The sequence below is a fragment of the Corythoichthys intestinalis genome, chromosome 8 (assembly GCF_030265065.1).
Source record: "Corythoichthys intestinalis isolate RoL2023-P3 chromosome 8, ASM3026506v1, whole genome shotgun sequence".
Lineage (NCBI taxonomy): Eukaryota > Metazoa > Chordata > Actinopteri > Syngnathiformes > Syngnathidae > Corythoichthys > Corythoichthys intestinalis.
In genome coordinates this window covers 272,629-286,635 of record NC_080402.1, presented here as the reverse complement: position 1 = coordinate 286,635, position 14,007 = coordinate 272,629, and the positions used below count along the sequence as shown (strand labels likewise).

The 14,007-nt window shown below is 41.4% G+C and overlaps 2 protein-coding genes across 2 annotated transcripts; one reads left to right on the top strand and one right to left on the bottom strand.

Annotated features, from left to right (window-relative positions):
- Positions 1 to 9,176: 9,176 nt before the first annotated feature.
- fgfbp2b (fibroblast growth factor binding protein 2b) lies at positions 9,177 to 10,173 on the top strand. The gene is made up of 2 exons (XM_057843366.1): positions 9,177 to 9,832; positions 10,125 to 10,173. Exon 1 carries the CDS (start codon positions 9,177 to 9,179, stop codon positions 9,819 to 9,821), a length of 645 nt encoding a protein of 214 aa, XP_057699349.1. The 3' UTR covers positions 9,822 to 9,832; positions 10,125 to 10,173.
- A 1,610-nt stretch (positions 10,174 to 11,783) lies between these two features.
- fgfbp1b (fibroblast growth factor binding protein 1b) lies at positions 11,784 to 12,573 on the bottom strand. The gene has a single exon (XM_057843011.1). The coding sequence runs from the start codon at positions 12,556 to 12,558 to the stop codon at positions 11,854 to 11,856; it is 705 nt and encodes a 234-aa protein (XP_057698994.1). The 5' UTR covers positions 12,559 to 12,573; the 3' UTR covers positions 11,784 to 11,853.
- Positions 12,574 to 14,007: the final 1,434 nt, after the last annotated feature.

Below are 14,007 nucleotides of genomic sequence, written 5' to 3'. Positions count from 1 at the left end.
TTCGTTTTTGAAAGATTACCGGCGAAAAGTAGCACTTTTTACGTTGGGTCTACGCGAGGTCGGGTCTATAATGTCCCACTTCGGCTTTACTTCCACTTTACGATGCAACGTCACGGTCTAAAAATAGCCTGCGTGCGGTACGCCATTGAAAACATCTCAAAAACGATCGACGGCTGCACAAACGAAACTTTTTATAGCACAAACGATTGACATCATTTTGATATAAATTTGCATTGGATAGGCGGCCAACTTCACAGAAGTGTAAAGTTTGTAATCTCTTGTATTTAATCGTGCTGTGTGCAAGTAAGGGTATAATACAAGGAACAATAATTGGAATCACTTTTTTGAAAAGCCATTTTAAACTCGAAAATCAGCCTTAATATTTAACATACTCTCGACATAACATGATCTCTCTTGCTTCAGAAAAGAAGGATTTGCCCATTGCCATGCTTTGTGCTGAAATGGGAACAGGGGCACTTCAGGGACAATTCAAATCAGAGGCGGGGCCAGTGCCCCTGTGGCCCCACCCCTAAAGTCGCCACTGCTCATAACTAAACAACAAGAAAGAGTAGAAAAAAAACTTTTTTATGGTGAAAGATGGGAATCTAATGTTTCTTTTCGTAAATTCTGTTTTCATGTAACACAACACTTTTTGGCGCTTGAAAGACGGGGATGTTTGCTAGTTAAGAACAAAAGGCCACTTTTACACTATTGCCTGTACACGAATGCCAAAGTGGCTGTCAACACCACAAAACATGAGCGATTGTGTGTGCTTTGACACGCTTGCTAATATTAACCATGCATGTGACTGACTGAGAGCTTGTGTTATCCGCCAAGTGGCTAGACAAAGCCAACATTTGTGGGCCTTTTTTTTTTTCCTTTTTCCCCTCCTTAATTTACAGATTTGAGTGCCCTTGGCACACTCACGGCGTTGTGTTTGGCCACCGATTTCAAAAATGGCTGCCATTATCGGGGACAGAGGTTCAGTCGTGTTGCTCAAAAGGAGAAAAGTATTGGCACCCTTTGAAAAATCTCTAATTGGTGTAATGAACAGCACTTGTTACTTGGTGGCAATAACTAAATCACACTTTCAGCCAGTTAAAATGGATTCAAGTTGACTCAACCTCTGTCCTTGTGTGTACCACATTGAGCATGGAGAAAAGAAAGACCAAAGAACTGTCTAAGGACTTGAGAAGCAAAATTGTGAGGAAGCATGGGCAATCTCAAGGCTACAAGTTCATCTCCAAAGACCTGAATTTTCCTGTGTCTACCGTGCGCAGTGTCATCAATAAGTGTAAAGTGTGGCTAACCTTTCTAGATGTGGACGGGAAGAACAATTGACGAGAGATTTCAACAAAAGATGTGCGGATGGTGGATAGAGCACCTCCACTAACATCCAAACAAGTTCAAGCTATCACGCAGTCCGAGGGTACATCAGTGTCAACCCGTACTATCCGTCGGCATCTAAATGAAAAGCGACTCTATGGTAGGATAGACGCCACTTCTGACCCAGAGACAAAAAAAACAAAAAAAAAGCCAGGCTGGAGTTTTCTAAAACTTACCTGAGAAAGCCAAAAATGTTCTCTGGTCAGATGAGACAAAAGTAAAGCTTTTTGCATGGGAAAAGGCATCAACATAGAGTTTACAGGAGGCCTTCAAAGAAAACAACACACAGTCAAGCATGGCAGAGGTTCCCTGAGAGAAACTAAACGGATGGATACTCATCTTTTTACCCATCCCAATGGTGGCCATTTTATCCAAAACTCCTTTTTTTAGCAGCCAATCCCCTCCCTCCCTCCCTCCCTCCCTCCCTCTCCTCCCCACCCCCTTCCTTCTCTTGATTGACTGTCAGGTAGACTAAACATTGCCGCTTGACGTCGCTTGAAAGACGTCCTGTGTTCCCTTCGGCCGCAACGTGTTATCCCGTAGGGACCCCGCCGTATCGTACGCGCACATGAATACATACATACTCGGGTACATTTATAGACGTCTGTTTACTCGATGTCCTGATTTCAGCTCTACACAAGAAAAAGGATTGAGTTTGCCACACCGACAACTCTACTGGGCTAACTTGATTTGAATTTTTCCAGCTATAGGAGCTTTCTAAAATTGGAGACGTCACCTCAACTTTAAATTTGGGCTACCATGATTAACCGACTCATCGGTAACTCATAGATGAGCAAATTAATGTTAATTGTTTTGAGACATTGTTGACCTAAAAATTGGACAATATTCTCTTTTTTATTAAAAAAAATAATAATAATAAGAAAAGGGAAACTGCTGTTTTTTGAAATAACATTTTTATTTTACTATTACTGCTTTTTCTTTTTATTAATTAGGGTTGAAAAATTGCTTAAAGCTGCAATTCAGTCAACATTCATCGTTTTATTTTACTACTAATATGTCTGAGGTGAAAAAAAACTTTGTCAAGAATATCTTGACATTTTTTGAGTCAAAAAAGGTTTACTTTTTGTTTTAAAAAAAATCTATTTTCAAGAAAACCATTCTATTTTTAAATGATATTTGGAAAATCTTTCATTTTATTAAAAACATTTTAAATTAAAAAATTCAAACGGAAAGAGAGTCATCTTTTTTATTCTTAAATGTAAATTGCATATTCAAAAATATTTTTAAAAAAAAGACTACAAAAAGAAAATACCGTATTGGCCCGAATATAAGACGGTGTTTTTTGCATTGAATTAAGACTGAAAAAGAGGGGGTCGTCTTATATTCGCAGTCGGACATTATACCCATTCACGACGCGAGATGGTGCCAGATATCATTGAAGCAAGCGATGTTCTGTCATGACAGATCTCAGCTACTCTCAAGTTTAACCAGTTTGCGTTATTTTATTGCAATGTTTTTCCTTATTCAGATTTGTTTCAAGACTACAGTTACAGTTAGACCTCACTTATTATTGCAATTTTGTTGTTTTATCACAATAGATTAGTTTATTTCCATTTCAAAAACCAGAAGCCATTTATTTACGAATGTGATTGCACTTTAGTTGACATATTTAAATGTTCAGATATTAAGATTTGAATGAGGCAAAATAACATGTTTTTTCTCTCAAATATATTGTTATAATCATTTGTTTCGGATGTACTGTAATTATTTTCTGTATTAAAATGAATTTGGTATTCAAAAAGTCTTTTTTCAAACTTGACTCTTGAAAAAGAGGGGGTGGTGTTATAATCAGGGCCGTCTTATATTCGGGCCCATACGGTAGTTTAATGTTGGCATGTTTTAATTATAATTTGTATTATTTTCAAACCCGAAAAATTATTAAACAAACAAACAAAAAAAAGAAACGGCAAATATTCTCTGGTTATAAATAATGTTGGACCGATACCAGTATCGGCAGGGGGGGCTGATACGGCACTAAAATGGTAGCATCGGTATCGGCGAGTATCAACAAATAGGGCGCCGATACTATTTACTGGTATCACTTGAACGCAGCCTTCTTTCTCCTGACACTAACTACACTCTGTTGTGTGATGACACGTGATCACTTTGCATGCCAATCAGCTATCACTATTGGCCTGCTCCGGACCAATGAGAGCGGGCCAATAGTTGCCCTTAACCAATGCCGGGGCAGCTTTTTCATATGGAGGAAAAACAAACCAGGAGAAGAAATGCTGGCGGTCTGTGAATATTTCAGCATAGAAACTCTGTCGAGTACAATGGCTGCATGCAAGTTTTGCTCCCTGAAAGTTTTCAGAGGTGGAGTTAAATTGGCCAGTTTCAATACCTCGAACCTGATCAAACATTTGAAGACGAAACATGTGAACGAACAGAAAGAGTTCAAGGCTGCAACAACAGCAACTGCTAGCAAGAGAAAGGGGGCTGGACCAGAGCAACAAACCATGGTCAGTTCACTTCCTCTACTTTACTTTGATTGTCTTATACTGAAAGAAATGCCGCAGTAATTTGAGACCCGTTTCAAATCAAAAGTGCTGCAGAAGTAAGCAAAGTAGGCTAAGCTAAGCGGCTAAGCTGTATGTGTCAGAGAGAGAGAGAGACTCACTTGTGTGCTGCTTGCATTTGAGCTTTGCTATAAAGATGGAGTTGCTATGTTGCTGCTGCTTGCACAGAGAGAGGAGGCCGATAAAGAGAGAGGATGCTGTGGTCAATTATTATAAAATTATTATTTATCCCCCATACCAGGTATGCGATAAAAAGTAATGCAATGCAAAGCAATGATTTCACATCCGAGTATGTAGCGCTTCAAATAAACAGTATATATACTGTATATATGGCGGAAAACACAGACAAGACTGAAAAGCAGTTTCTGCTCTTGCACTCTTCTTTAAAAGAAACTGCTGTATTTTAAGCTGAAACAACTATTGTTTTTGATAGAACAATATGCTGCCATAGCAGAATCATGGCGCATAAAGCCCATGAACTATTTTCAATTTGTCCCTTTTTACCCTGAAAACCCCCGTTTACAGACGTCGCGCAACCGCTTGTGTCTCAACCAAGCCATAAAACCAAGGTAAGTAATGATATTTGTTATCCAAAATGTCTGTCAATTTTAGCTTAGAATCATTAATTGATGTCTCATATTTCGTTTTAAAAAAGAAATACAACTTAAAAAAAATATTCACTCACATATTTTAAACTTTTAAACAAATTAGGTCACAATGAAAAAAATGGCGCCTGTAAAAAAGTCACGGATATCTACCTCATAACTATTGCTTAATTGTTTTGTTTTTTTGTTACTGTCGCATTTTCTCCGATGTTAGATGATAAATAATCAATCCAAACAAAGAAAAATTGGGAGGAAAAAAACGTTCAAAAGGGTAAATATATGAAAAAGAAAATCTCAACCACTCCTTGATGTCTGCGATTTCTGCATCGTGACCCTTGTTATATGACCATGTTTCACCCATAAAATCCCCCAAAAATCCAGCTGTGGCCATTCACAGCTGTGTCTTGACACTCAGTGATACATGCGACATGGAGTTTTTGGATCGAAACAAGGTAAGTACGCGATAATATCTCGTTAAAGTCCTGGCGTCTGTAATTCTACTCTTGTGTGCTCTCACCTCCAGATAGGGGTTTGCTGTTTTTTTTTTTTTTAATTGCCCTGTTGTTCAAAATTTTTCATTCCCCAGTAAATTGAGATTTTAAGCTTTCCAATGATGTATCACATATGCATATCGGACAATTTCGAAAGTTGGCCAAATTGGGGGTCTCAGAGCGGAACTTCAAGTCACCCGAGTGTTTTCCGCCATAAACAGTATGTATATATATATATATATATATATATATATATATATATATACATATATATATTAGGGCTGTCAAACGATTAAAAATTTTAATCGAGTTATTTACAGCTTAAAAATGTAATTAATCGCAATTCAAACCATCTATAAAACATGCCATATTTTTCTGTAAATTATTGTTGGAATGGAAAGATAAGACGCAAGATGGATATATATATTCAACATGCGGTACATAAGGACAGTATTTTTTAATTATAACAATAAATCAACAAAATGGCATTAACATTATTAACATTCTGTTAAAGCGATCCATGGATAGAAGGACTTGTAGTTCTTAAAAGACAAGTTATAGAAATTTTATATCAAAACCCCTCTTCATGTTTTCGTTTTAATAAAATTTGTAAAATTTTCAATCAAAAAATAAACTAGTAGCCCGCCATTGTTGATGTCAAGAATTACTTACACAATGCCGAAGCCTATAAAATCAGTCGCACCCAAGCGCCAGCAGAGGGCGGCAAAACTCCGAAAAACACAACAAGTACACCTTTCACTGTGCTCATTTTAATCTGTTTGAGCGGGGCATTTGTGCGTTAATTGTGTCAAATATTTTAACGGGATTATTTTCAAAAATTAATTACCGCTCGTTAACGCGATCATTTTGACAGCCCTAATATATATATATATATGTATATATATATAAGTATATTTTCTCTTTCAAACGGAGTGGTATCGGAATGGTATCAGCCCATACTGCACAGCCAGGTATCAGGGCCAAAAAATGGTATCAGTGCAACACTAGCTATAAATGAGTCATTTGACATTGTGTAGTTTGTGTCCAAAAACCTCAAAATATGATTGAAATGTAAGTTCTTCACCCTCGGTGATGCGTGACTGGTTGGGGAAAACTTATTTGGACAGGTCATCTTTCACACTTCTAATATACAGTATGTATTTCTGCATCAATAGTGAAAGCGCCTCCTATGCGCGCTTATATAATGTGTCATGAAGATTTCTAGCGCCTGCGTACGTATGCGTTCCGTTCAGCCCCGTTGACCCGTGGGCGACGCCAACAATGGCGTCTTTCTTCAGTCGTCCTCGGACATTTTGGATCAAGTCTGAATAGAGAAAATATATATATGTATCTTGGCTCATTTCCTGTGAATTTTTGCTTCCATCCTAATAGCTTTGGGGCATTTTGGAGTCACTTCCTTCTTCACTCATTGGCTTCCGTCGATGGCGTCGTTTCAACTGGGAGGGGCCAAGTAACGCAGCAGCTTCTTTAGCTGCATCCGCATACACATCACGATTTTTGTTCTAATACTGCAACTTTAATCTAATTACAATTTTACCAGATTAAAGTCATATAACGAGTTTAACTTAACAAATTCTTGTAATATGACTTTCTTTTTCCAATACTACGACTTTAATTTCAGAATTAGTTCCACTTTTTTTCGTACTAATGCAACAACTTTAATCTCGTCCTTGTCCGGGAACGGGTGCGAGCAAGCGAGGAACTACGGAAGGGTATAGACACAGGAAAAATGACTCAAAAATGATTTTATAGTAAAAACGTCCAAAACAAAAAGCAAGAGGTTCCAAAAACAAAAAAGGCAAACAAAAAAATCAGATATCAGATGGGGGGAAAGGGAGCACGATTGACATTGACGATGACGCAGCAAATCGCAGGCCGGGAGCTTAAATACACCGACGTCGGGGTTAACGAGGCACAGGCGGGTGACACGAGGGGCAGCCGATCGGTCGGCAAGCGAAGGGTAAAATCCGTGGGCGGACACTTTGGCAAAAATACAAAACGAAACAAACCCAAACCCATTCTGACTTTTTTTCCCTCAATTTAATACCACGACTTTAATTTCGTAACTTCAATGTCATAATATGACGACTTGTGATAACCAAACGTCCTCTTCTTTTTCTTTCGGCTTTTCCCTTCAGAGGTCACCGAACTTGGAATAATGGAAATATTTTATGTTGTTTAAGACTTTTTCTTCTACTAATACCACGACTTCCTTCTCGTAGGATTTTTTTTGGTCACGTTTGGGCCCCAGTACTCTGTCGTAAACGACATCCCATTCATTTAAACTGGGACGACTGGCACGTTTCAGCGCCCTTGACGGCGCTAGGCGGCCAATTGGTTTTGATCGGGAGGGGCCAAGGAAGGCGCACGATGAGTTCAACCGGTGCTTATAAGATACAATTAGATACTTGACTACAGTGGTATGAAAAGGTATCTGAACCTTATGGAATTTCTGACATTTCTGCATAAAATCACCATCAAATGTGATCTTTGTCAAAATCACACAAATGTAAAAACAGTGTCTGCTTTAACTAAAACCACCCAAACATTTATAGGTTTTCATATTTTAATTAGGTAGTATGCAAACAATGACAGAAGGGGGAAAAATAAGTAAGTCAACCCTCACATTTAATATTTTGTGCCCCCCCTTAGGCAGCAATAACTTATACCAGACACTTCCTGTAGCTGTAGATCAGATTGTTTAGGACTCATCTTGGCCCATTCTTCTCTACAAAACTGCTGTAGTTCAGTCTGATTCCTGGGATGTCTGGCATGAACATGTCTTTAGGTCATACCACAGCATCTCAATGGGGTTCAAGTCTGGACCTTGACTTGGCCACTCAAGAACGTGTATTTTGTTCTTCTGAAGTTGATTTACTTCTGTGTTTTGGATCATTGTCTTGTTGAAGCATGCATCCTCTTTTTAACTTCAACTGTCTGACAGCCCAAAGGCCTCAGGTTTTCCTGCAAAACTTTAGAATTCATTCTTCCATTAATGATTGCAAGTTGTCCAGGCTCTGAGGCAGCGAAACAGACCCACTTCGTGATGCTCCCTTCATCATGTTTCACGGTGGAGAAGAAGTGTTGATGTTGGTGAGCTGTTCCATTTTTCTTCCACACATGACGTTGTGTGTTCCCCCCAAACAATTCATCTTTGGTTTCATCAGTCCACAAAATATTTTGCCAAAACTTCTGTGGAGTGTCTAAGTGCCTTTTTGCGAACATTAAACAAACAACCATTTTTTTTTTTTAAGACAGCAGTGGCTTCCCGGTAGAGTCCTTGCAAGAACACCATTCTTGGCCATAGTTTTACATATAGTTGGTGTGTGCACAGAGATGCCAGTGATTTCTGTAAGTCTTTAGCAGACACTCTAGGGTTCTTTTTACATCCCTGAGTATTCTATGCTAAATTCTTGGCGTCATATTTGCTGGACGGCCACTCCTTGGGAGAGAAGCAACAGTGCCAAACTCTCTCCATTTGTAGATAACTTCTCTGACTGTTGATTTATGAACATCCAGACATTTAGAGATGGTTTTGTACCCTTTCCCAGCTTGATACGAATCAACCGTCCTTGATCGCAGGTCTTCAGACAGCTCTTTTGACCGAGCCATGATGCAATCAGACAATCAGAAAATCAAGACAATTCTTACCAGGTGTGTGTTGTATAGTGGACAGGGCAGGTTTCAACCACTCATCAGTGATTGGGCACACACCTGACTTCAATTATTTGGTAAAAATTGGTTTCAATTGCTCTTTAAGAGGCAGAGGGTGCACTTACTTATTTTTCCTCCTTCTGTCATTGATTGTATGCTATCCTCATTAAAATATGAAAACCTATAAATATTTGGTTGGTTTTAGTTCAAGCAGACACTGTTTTTACATCTGTGTGATTTTGACAAAGATCAGATGACATTTGATGGTGATTATATGCAGAAATGTGAGCATTTCCAAAAGGTTCAGATACTATTTCATATTGCCACCGTACAGTCTTTAAGTACATGTTGTACCCCGACTCCCCCGACATCTTGCGTTTAGCGGGTGGGTGGGGGGGCATCCCCACACCTGAAGAAAGGCATCTTTGTGTGCCCGGACTTATAAGCCGTCCCCGCGAGCCTCTCCGACCCCCACAAGCATGAAGGTTGGAAGCGCGCTGGTTCTGCTGGCGGCGTGCGCCTGCGCGGTGCTCGCTCAGAGCGACGACGACAAGCCGCAACAGCGCAGCGTGTGGGACGAGCCTATCCGCTTCAACACCAAGAGCAAGGACGCCTGCGCCATGGTGGTCTCGGGGGCCTCCGACTACACGCGTCTGCGCGTGTCCTGCAAGGGCCCGGCGGCGCGCTCCTACTACTGCGACTTCCAGGGTAAACCCAACCTGTGCCGCGCGTACAACCTCAACCCGCGCCACTACTTCACGCAGATCATGTGGGAGCTGCGCAAGCTCCCCCACGCCTGCCAGGGCGCCAAGCTCTACCGGCCCCCCATGTGTAAGAAGCACCCCGACGAGGTCCAGATGACCTTCGTGTCCGCCTGGCCCCGAGCCGCCAAGCCGGCCAAAGTCGTCCCCGCTGCCACGCAGAAGCCCCAGAGGGCGCCGGGCAAGACGCCGCCGGCCAAAGGCCCGGCCAAGAAGACCACCCCCAAGCCGGCCAAGACTACCACCACCGCCCGGCTTCCGACGGTGACGCCCGAGTCCAAGGCGTCCCGCTTGGCCAGCGAGTACTGCTGGAGGAGCTTCCACGGCATCTGCGCTTACGTCATCGGCTGGTTCAAGAATTGACGGCGACGCAGGTGAGTCGCGTTAAAAAAAAACGGAGAAATGCATATTGTTGCTAGGCAGAATTCACTGGGTTCAGCACTCAAAAAAAAAAAAAAAAAAAACTGAAAATGCACCTTGTTGCTAGGCAGAATTCACAGGGCTCAACGGTTGATTAAAAAAACACACATAAATGCACCTTGTTACAAGGCAGAATTCAAAGGGTAGCATTCTTTGGTAGGAGAATTAAAAAAGAAAGGTGGCTTAATATGAACGTGAGAAGAATTTTGGGCCAGTTTTTGAAAAGTTCCTATACTGTCATTTCAGGTGAGCGACAAGACCGACGACATCATTGTTCACAACTGAGAAAATGGAAGGAAAATAAAAGTGTTCCCTTTTCCTTCAGCTAGTCTGCTGTTTGCCTTCTTTTCATTTTCTTTCCAATCTCACCCATCACGTTGCGTTCAAAGACCTCCTTGTTCACCGACGTCATCGCGGCCCGCTCGCCGGACAGGAAGTCGTTAACTGCTGCGCACGCCACGCCGCTCGCTATTGATGATGAAAATACACAAAGGTGACCTGTCTAACCTGCAAACAAACTCTTATTGTTATCCACCTAAAAAGTCTACACAGCCCTTTCAGATGCAGGGTCAAGCCTTTTTCAAATGATTACAACATTGGCCGGGCTAGACATCCAAATCGTTTGAAGTGAGAGGCTTGACAGCTGCCAGCCTCCCTCCCGCCTCTAATGGATTGGATGTCTCCTCGTGATAAACTCCGTTTGAATTTGGATTTTTAGATTGGACGTCTACCATCCTCAATGGCACTGAATGAGTTCACTTTTTGACAGTTTTGGTGAAAATGTAAGGAGTATATTTTATCGGAACCCTAAAATACCCCCCTAATGAAAGTTTGGGAGGAAAGAAACGGCCATTTAGTGGTCAGTTTGAAGCAAACGAGACTGTCAAAAATCCCACAAAAATGAAGGAAGTTGCTCATTTGCAGAATTGAACGCTGAAAATTGCAGTATGTAAAATCATACACCATCATGCACCTCTCCGGTGGCCGAAATAGTCCTTGCATGTCATTGACTTTCCTGTACATGAATTTACAATTCAGACTTTCCTGGTAGAATGCTGTCTTTTAAAGTTGTAAAACAATAAAACAAACAAGAAAAATGATTGAAATGTACAAAAAAGATTTTTCTTATGGGTCAAAATCATTTTTCGAACGGATCATGTGACTAGCACCTTAGAGACGGTCATTTGCTTTGCGTAGCCAAAACCACCAGAAGACAGAAGATTTTTGAGATGGATATTTGTAATTTTTCAAACCACATCTTTCAAAAGCAATAACAACTACTGAGCGACGACCAAGGATTGAAGATGAAGCGCCGGAGAGCATCGCCAAAATGGTGAGCGGAGTTTCAGTTTGCCCCACTAAAGACGTTGATTGTAAAACAGAGTCACCGTGCACCAGGCGTACCATATTCAAGCATTGGCTTAAATCAGGCTAATTTAGCCTGATTTAGAATTTGCATACAAAATGATGGGAAATTAAACAAACAACCAAAAAAAAAACGCTAATTTTCAACGTATTATGAATATTCCTGGCTGGAATATTTAGTCAAAAAGGATGCGGCGTCTACTTCTCCACTAGGTAAGACAGAAAAACACACGTGCTCACGCGCACACACACAGTTGGGATGCCTGTATGGACGAGCATGGGCTAAACTACAATCCGAGCATTTATCTTGTAGGTTAATTTCATTGCTGACACCGCAATTTCGGGTCATTAGCCTGTTTTGCTCCCCCTGCCACAAAAGTCAAACTCTGCCTATGCGTATATATTAGGTCTAGTCTTTGCCTTGGGTGAGCTGTATTAACTCCCTGGCTGCCAAACGTCATTGCAACCGGATTGGACGTCTGTCGCCGTCAATGGCACTAAAAGTCGCATAGTTATTTTAAGGAAAACGCTCCAAGAAAGTAGTTGTGAGAAGCAGTTTATTGTTAAACTACAAATGTCACCATAGTCATATATTTACACAATCATTCAATTAACAGTCAGTTTGTAGAGCGGACAGGACAAAAGTGCACAAGCCGGCCCAGAAGCTGCCGCAGCGCTCCTCCGCCTTCCGTTGCGCTTCCGTGCAAGCCGTGCCAGCCGTGCCGGTGAAGTTCCACGCCGGTGGCGGTCGGTATTCCTCCTCGTCGCCCCCGGACTGCGCGGAAACTACGGAGCTGCCGATGTCCAGTTTAAAGTGCGACTCTCTGGGCGCTCCCTTGCACGCCCGCGCCCTCACCAGCGCCTTCTGGTCCGAGCACACGTCGGCTCCGAGCCGCCGAAAGGAGCGGGACACCTGCTTCCAGAAGCCCCGAGGGTTGGCGCGGAAGGCCGGGCAGCGACTCGGCCTGCCTTCGTAGCGGCACTCTCGGTCGGTCACGCCGCCGCGAACGCGCGCTACCGGGTCCTCGCACTTGACCGAGACTCGGACTCGCTCGTCGGCGCCCTCCCGGGATATCCACGTGCAGTTCATGGTGCCCCCGTAGTGGAACTTTCCACGCCCGCCATCCGCCGGAGCTCGCCGGGCAACGGCTGTCGGAATACCGGGGCCTCCGGAGGTGAGCGTCGGAACGAGGAGACACGCGAGTAGAGTTTTCAGCATCTTGCTGGTGATTCTACTGTCGTCACTCGTCGGTCGGCGAAATAGCTTCCATTTATACGCAGAAAAGTACTTCCGGTGAGTCGGAGTCAACCACATTTTCCCGTAAATGAGCAAAGAATTGAGGGCATGCCCGGGCAAACAATCGACAACTTCTCTGAATTGAGAAGGTTATGTAAGACATGGAAAAAAATAAAAATAAATAAAAAAATGCACGCATCAAGGCGAGCTGGTTTTGTATGGCACAATTCACAGATTTGAAGTGTCGTGATATTTTTGGGCTCCCGAAATAGCAATTCTGTGTGGGATCAGCTGATGCTGTACCGATTCCACATAAAAAAATGTAAACCATTTATTTTTGATCTAATACTAAATGACATCGTGGCTGTTACGGCTTGGTCAGATAGTAGGGGTGCACACCTGGAGGTTTAAAAAAATAAAATCATGGTGGATTCAACTAGTGCTGCAACAATTAATCGATTAACTCGAGTATTCGATTAGAAAAAAAGATTCGAATTAAATTTTGCTGCTTCGAGTATTCGTTTAATTGAAGTGGCGTTGTAATGGTTTGTTTTGAAAGTGTTTGCATTTTTATTGATTTGGGTGGATACACTGCCGTCTAGTCTGCCTCATTTCATGTGGTTGAATCCAGCTGCTCCCTGTTAACACCAACATAAGCTAAATTTTTGTTTGAGCTCATGTTTTTTTAATGCATTCGTAAAGTATATTTAGCCGTTTTTTGTGGGAATATGTGTCTTAACCACTTGTTAAGAGCATTGTAGAAAAAAAAAACGTTAGCATTTTATAGCATTTAAGCTAGCAGACTTTTGCTATGTAAGTTAGCCAATTGTTCTTTTGTTGTACATAGATCTTCATTTTATTAATACCGTTTGAGACTCAACTCAGGTATTTTAATTTTTTATGTTCCTTATCCGATTACTCGATTATTCGAACTAACTAGTTTATCGATTAATCGACTACTAAAATAATCGATAGCTGCAGCCCTAGATTCAACATACATTTGCCTTTGACCTCACCAGAATTTTCATAATGACATGAACATTATTATAATGAACAAAACAAAGACAAGAACAGTCGTGACTTCAAATAAAGTGCCAATATTTCTTTTTTCAAATAAATATCATTTGAGTCAATCACAATCAATTAGTCAGTATAGTTGAAGATGTGTTTCCTGAACAATGAGCACTGAACTAAAGCATAAACCCAACAGGCATTGTGCTTTGTCATCAGATAAAAATATTTGGTGCTACAGGAGACTGTTGTGGTCTTGGTCCATGAAACAACTTTCTTAACCTGGGAGACAGGTTAGGACAGCAAGCCTATCAATAACCAAAAGGCCTCTCAATAACTTACTAACATATCAATAACACAGCAAACATTATATAGTAAGGTTTATCACTCGTTCCTCATAACAAAAATATGGTAGAACAAAATGGATTAATGGCTTGCCTTATAATAATCAATATAAACGGCAGTAAGTGAACCCATATTCAATCAAGTATGAGGTTTCTCTGCATAGTATAAAAT

What these genes read in the sequence shown, in the direction of transcription:
- fgfbp1b (XM_057843011.1), bottom strand. Translation starts at nt 12,558, where the DNA reads ATGTGGTTGACTCCGACTCACCGGAAGTACTTTTCTGCGTATAAATGG.
- fgfbp2b (XM_057843366.1), top strand. Translation starts at nt 9,177, where the DNA reads ATGAAGGTTGGAAGCGCGCTGGTTCTGCTGGCGGCGTGCGCCTGCGCG.